At 35.2% G+C, this 6,676-nt stretch overlaps 1 protein-coding gene across 1 annotated transcript in view; it reads left to right on the top strand.

Moving 5' to 3' along the window:
* Nucleotides 1-229: 229 nt before the first annotated feature.
* The window catches only part of VRK1 (vaccinia related kinase 1), a 29,754-nt gene continuing 23,307 nt past the window's right edge, over nt 230-6,676 (top strand). Inside the window, exons 1-3 of the mRNA XM_010135500.1 lie at nt 230-406; nt 1,950-2,005; nt 6,335-6,404. Of these exons, the coding sequence (XP_010133802.1) occupies nt 250-406; nt 1,950-2,005; nt 6,335-6,404 (283 nt within the window). The 5' untranslated portion in view covers nt 230-249. The remainder of the gene's footprint in view (nt 407-1,949; nt 2,006-6,334; nt 6,405-6,676) is intronic.

Here is a 6,676-nt window from a genome sequence, read left to right as displayed (position 1 = left end):
TGAAGATTTTTGCTGTCGAATATTTCGGTGATGCCTGGAAAAATCAGCTGTTTTTCTAAATGAATTTGTACCAATGGAACTGCTTACTGTATTTATTTTAAAGTATCTTTATAGTAACAAATTAAATATTAAACAATTCATACTTTTTCACGTTCTAACAGATTTCTACATAAAATAAGTCTCGTTAGCATATAACCTCTGCGGATTTACTGCTTTTCTTTTTCCTTCCCTCCTCTCCCTCCAGGGAAAATGCCATATAATAAGAAGACTGCTGGAAAAAGAGCCCCTGCAAAAAGGAAACTTGCTGAAGAGTTTGCTCTAGGGGAGGTTCTAGCAGATACATCAAGAAAAGAATGGAAATTAGGTGCCCCTATAGGGCAAGGAGGCTTTGGACGCCTGTACCTTGGTAAGTGTAGTTGTCTTTGATAATACTTTAAAATGAAGCGTGAGATGTTTATCCTTATTCAAAACTGTGAAAAGCTGACCCAAAGTTAGAAATGCAGAGTGTCTTCAAGTGATCTTTTTTACTAGAAGCTTAGCTTAGTTCATGGTGTTGGGAAAAAAAATAGCAAGAGCAGACAAATGGTCATTTTGAGTACTGTGGTTGTATAAGATTCCAGTGGTAGTTAATTCTTTTTTAAAACCAAAATATGTATTAATTTTTAGCAATGAAATGTTAGTTTAGTATTTATTTAATTTGTGTTTTTGGCTTGGCTGAAAGAAGAGATTTTTATGTGAGCCTCCGCATCACAACTTCTGAAATGAAACTGTCTAAACGTGTTTCTGTGGAGCCTGCTGATCAGCCACTGTTTTGGCTGGTTTTGGCTTTCGAGCTGCTTTTGACTTTTTCATTGCCTTGTGAACTTCTGACATAAGTCATATGCTTTTTTATGTAGTGAATGCTCAAAACAAATTGAAATCTTCAATTTTACAGTTTAAAGCATCAGCACAGATCTTATTTTGCAATGAAAATTATTGAATTCACAGAAAACTTCTTTTAGTAGGTAATGTTCCATATGTAGTACCTCTGTTACTTGAACACATTAACAGATAAGAGAGCTCTTGAGGATACCTCAGGCAATGAAAAAAACCTCGATTACCCCTAGTCATTTTAAAAATTATTTTGAAGGGATAAATGTTAATGTGATAATGATAATAAGGTTTTCTTTTTCTATTTATGGTCTTTCTCCTCTTGATGAAAGAGTCACACTGAATTCATATTGAGTTGGAAAAAAAAATTAATATCCATCCCTCTTTCAAAATGAACAGACTGCTCTTCAAGTGGATTAAGAAATAAAACTGGACCATTGCGTGGCCTCTTGCCAAGGAAGCTCCATACTACTTACACTTTGAGCCTTGCTCAATGGGCTACTCAATTTATTGAGACTGGAGTTTCAGCTCACTCAAACTGTGCAGTTCTTTGTGTTGAGAATTCCCACACTGTTTAAGTCAAAGCTTGCTCTCTGTTTGCTTCCCCATTGTTTGCACAAAGTTGTGCCCCTGACTGTTCCTGTACTTCATGCTTGTCTAACGTGGTGTCCTTTATGCCTGTATCTCCTTCTGTCACTAATATCAACAGCTTAGTAGCAACAGAAAATCACTTGGATATGTGACATGGCAAAATAGAGTGAATGTGTTTTTCATCTTTATATCCACAACTGTGTATGTTCTTTACAGTCCTAGAAGATGAAAGGAATGCTACTGACTAGGAAAATCTTGTTGAATAATAAAAAAAAAAAAAAACAACTTTTGTAAACTGCCTGTTCTTCTTAAACAGAAGGGAGACCATATACATACAGAGTAGTTTTCCTGCCAAAGTCTAACATACTGATATATGTTCATTTCAGTTCGTAATTGCTTTGTGGTTTGTTTGCCCATGCTGCATAGGAAGTAAGTGTATTTTTTGTGATGGTTTCTTCTACTTCTAACAAACACTTATTTTTTCACAGCCGATGTTAATTCTTCAAAGTCGGTTGGCAGTGATGCACCTTTTGTTGCAAAAGTGGTAAGAGAACATTTGAATCTTTACTTCACAACTTGAAAATGTTGCTCTAGAATAGCATGTGTGATTTAGAACATCCTCTGACTGAAAATAATATAATTGCATAGAGTTTAAAATAAAAGTCTAGTGATATAGGGGAATGCTATTGAGAATTGAGACTCCTATGTATGAGGGTGGAACACGGAATGTCAGTGGAGGTGAAAAAAGTTCATTAAATGGATCAGGTTCTGTTTCATTTGCTGCTTCCTGTAAACAGCCTAAATATCACAAAATGAATGAAATATGACTTGCTTTTGGAGAATTTCCGTGATTCGACAGCGAGTCTATGTGAACTGTTGCTCACCATTGGTAAGCTGACAGATGGCTTGGGAGTAGAAACAGCAAAGCTTTGATTCCCAAGGTCCCCACAGATATAAAGTCCTTTAAATGTTTTATCATAAAACACATACGTATTCTAATTTCTATTGAATTAAAATGGCATTGACACGTAATTTTTTTAACCTAATGACTAGAGAGAAGAAAAAGCATTGTTGATAGCTCATTTTTAGCTCATTGTAGCAATCAGGAAATTCTTATTAGTTGAAAATTTTCTTATGTTTTTAATCTTAAAATAAAAAAAGATTTGTTTAACTTGATTTGTGTATAATGTTCTCTTCCTATGGTATAAAGTATTTTTCTGGAGTTTTGCTAGGTTATTTTGTATAGATTCTACTATTATATGTGATTCCCTGGTAAGGTTGTAGTAAAAAACCTGGGAATATGAGACTACCCATAGTAGATCATTCATTTTTCTTGGTGGTCCTTCTTGACCTGTGGCAAAGCAAATATCAGAAAACCATACAAGAACTTCACAATGTAAAAATTTAGTTCTTCAGCACAGTTCAGAACTGCAATGTTTCCTCTTTTATTTATTAAACTAAATGGTGATACTGAAATGCTTTACCACAGTAGCTGACCACTTAGGTAAATATGTTAATATATTTAACATTTGTTCCTGAAGCTGAAAGATCAGGTTAATTTAGAATGAAACACATTTTAGTATGTGCCTTTAATCTTGGTATTTTTATCTGCTGACTGCAGGGGAATTTTGGTTTTGATACCATTCAGGCACTCCAAGATACTGTTGGCGATGACCCTCTTTCTGAAATGTTGTTATTTGTTGAAAAAAGTACTGCTTACCATGCAAATGTCCAACTACCACACTTTCAACATCAGCACACTGCTGCTGCCTTAGATGTTTGTGGGCAGGAATTCCCATAGACCAGGACCCCAGCCTGCAGCTGTTGCATGGTGGCAGCCTGCTTTTGTATGTCCAACCTGTGCCAACAGGGGCAGTGGGGTGTTCATTCTGCAGAAGTTGCAGCCCGTTTTAAAAGCAGATAACAGACATTCAAGTTCTCAGCAATGTCTTGCGTATGAGACAGCTCCCGATTACTGCTCCTGAATTTAGTCTGATAAGGAGGCAGAGTGTCATTTAAGTTTCGTGGAAGAATCCAGTTTGACTTGCTTGGAAAATCGTGAGATATCCATTATACTATGCTGCACATAATTGCTATCCTTCGCTTACCCTGAGTTTGAAAGCTGTCTGTCTGCTTCTCTTCTGCACTTTGGGTTCTGAATATAGGAAGAGTTGTAACTTTTGGGTTGCTTTTAGGCTAGATGCACTTTGTTGCAGCAATTTGTAAATACTCCCATTGCTAATCTCCCAGATGACTACTCACTTCTAATTTGTCTTTTATAATTTTGTCTTTATGGCAATAAAGAGTAGCCCCAGTCTTTGCACTGCCCTCACAAATGACCCGTAACTTATTATGCCTCCACAGTCTAGTATAACACAACTACAGATAAGGGCCTGTTTTCTGATGCCTGGGTGATTCCTAGTTGATCCATCAGCTGAAGCAAAGTGTTTAACAGCTTTGAACAATTATTAGTGTTTAACAAAGTATGTGCTTCTATAGTAATGTTCTTCAAATTAAGCTGTTAAAGCAGAATGGAAATTGGCTTAGTCTTTGACATGTCCTCATAGCAGTGAAGCCTGAGCAGTACAAAATGAATTGCAGTTTTTATTAAAAAAAGAAATGCTTTTTAACATGTGGACCTTTCAGATGTCATTGTTCAGGAGTGGGTGCAGAGTTTAGTAACACTTCATTAAACTGCCGACTGAAAAACATCAGGGTTCTTAAAATACTACTTGAAGAAATTTGTTTGGTTTCAACATGTACTCCATAATCTCTTTGATATCATAATCTCTTATCTTTTCAAGTTAGACTTTAATTTCAGTTTTGCAAATCATGTGTTTAGAATGACCCTGGACATAAAGTTGTAGAAATCTGTGTTTGAAGTCTTTCTGTTTTTAGCATATTGTAAGATAACTAGTATGGCAAATATTGGGCATCATTACATGAGCCTTTTTAACATAGCGCATGCATGCGTTTATGTGGATGTAGAATTAATGGTTGTGGGGAAACAGCTTCATAGTCAGCATGAAGATCTGTTTTGTGGTTAAATCGTTTATCCATCCCCTTGAGGATGACAAGTTACCAGATTTTCAGCATTTGCTCTGACTAGAGAAAGGTTCTTTTTTTTCCAGCACCGAGACATAATTCTTAGTAGAATAATTGATTTAAAGATAAATATTTTAAGAATTTTTAACAGCTACAATTTTTGCTATATTTTAGTAAGACAATAACAGTTTCAAACCTGTGTAAATTGAATCAAAATAATATGTATAATACTTTAACTTAATTAGAATAAATTAATGGATTATGCTGCATAGGAACAAGCGAATAGGTCAAGTAACATTTGTCTGAGATAGCTGCAGTATAAGAATTCCGCTATTTGACCTTCTCCTCTGTGGGTATAATCCCTAGATCACTAATTTCTAGTCCATAGTGGACAAATAAACTAACAAAGTAAATGTGCATGTACCAAAATTTATGTGCCTTGATCTGTTGGTCTAGTTGTGGTGGTTTTTTCAGGTTCATGGCATAGTCTGAACACCAGTTCCACAAAGAGGAGCCAGAAAACTGTTGTCTTGGCTCCATTGTTTATCAGGGCAATGCTGCTGGAGGTGAGGTGGAGATAGGCAGTAGCTCTGTAATCAAGTGGCCAGGCCTAGGAGTGGTGCCTAAGCTGGTATCTGCTCTCATTGTGACCAGTCTTCCTCCTCTGCCTCTCACCCAACAGATCGAATGCATACTAAAGCCCGTGTTCATCAATGTGTTTGATCTCTTTACCTTGTTTCGTAATGTCAGACAGCAGTAAACCTCTGTTCGCTGAGTGGTACAGTCTGGCCTGTAGCAATTTTCTGGATCACTACATCTCATTTAAAAGTTACAATTAAAACAATTTAAGATTGATGTTATGTGTCTTGGAACTTTTGCTGATATCGTGTAACTGTATTCTTTCTGGGTTTCTTTGCCAGTAACCAGATACTTTTCTTTTTAGATTTTTTAAATGTAGGGTATTTCAAAATGGGTATTTTAATTGAGATAGAATGGATTAGGACATTCAAGAGTAACTAGACTAAAATAAATTGTTCAAACATCTCAAAATCAATGACTTAATTGCAAGAGTTGAAATAACTTTTTTTCTTCACTAAATTCTGTAAATGTAGTGTCAAAGTACTGGCCCATTTGCAATCCTTGCACTACTTTAGCATTCTCAAACCAGCCTCTTTTGTGCACTTTGCTTATAATATGTCGTTATCACAGATTTGCCCCTAGAAAATAGAACTGAAATACCTTATGTTAGCTTAAATACAAGGTAGACTCTGAAGTCAAAAGAGGTGTAGTGCTTGTGTTTCAGTTTAAGAGAAATTGTGAAGTCCTCTATAATTTTTTTGTTTAGCTTGATCAACTACTGTAAGAAGGGAAGAAATCCCTTTACTTTCATCAAGAATTTAATTTTTGCAAAGATTTTTCACTCAAATAATTCCAGGTGTTATTTTAGGCTCACTAATGGCTATTGCAACTGGTGCAATCCAGCTTTTATCTGGAAAATCTGAGATAATGTTGTTTAATGTTCTCTGCTAAACTTTGACAACTATTGGTAATATTTCAACACATTTCAGTTAATTGATTATTTTTTAGTCTCTTCTTATGGGAAAAGATTCTTTGATACCCTTAATGTTAAGCAATTTATAATAAAAGTAACTTTTTAGAGCCAACCTTCTTTTATAAATAGAACATATTCTATTGCATTTATCAGCACTGGGTAGAGCATTTGAGGGAGAACATGCTTTTATAGGGTGAGTGTTACATTTTTGTGAGCTTTTAATAATTGCTAGGCACTAACACAGCAGTTTTTAACTAATTTTAAATTGTCTTAAAGGAACCCAGCCAGAATGGACCTCTTTTTACTGAGTTAAAGTTCTACATGCGAGCTGCTAAGCCAGATGAAAGTAAGCAGTCTGTTAAAATGTTTTTAATGAACTACAAGCATTTAGGAAAATAGAGCCTACAGGAGTAAGGTTGAACTTTAAAAGAATCTTTTTAGGTCGCTTTCATAAGTATTTTTAAATGATTGAAATCTAATTCAGTAAATAAGTACTTAGTTATTAATAAGTACTTAGTTACTAAATTATTTGGAAATAATTTTACAAATAAGTAAAATTAGTGTTTTTTTGGTAAGGTGTTGTCTTGATGGCACTGTCTAAATTGAAACTTTAGTGGC

Source organism: Buceros rhinoceros, unplaced genomic scaffold, assembly GCF_000710305.1.
Source record: "Buceros rhinoceros silvestris isolate BGI_N320 unplaced genomic scaffold, ASM71030v1 scaffold12414, whole genome shotgun sequence".
Classification (NCBI taxonomy): Eukaryota; Metazoa; Chordata; class Aves; order Bucerotiformes; family Bucerotidae; genus Buceros; species Buceros rhinoceros.
The sequence above is the reverse complement of the archived record's forward strand: the minus strand, read 5'-3'. Positions and strand labels throughout refer to the sequence as shown.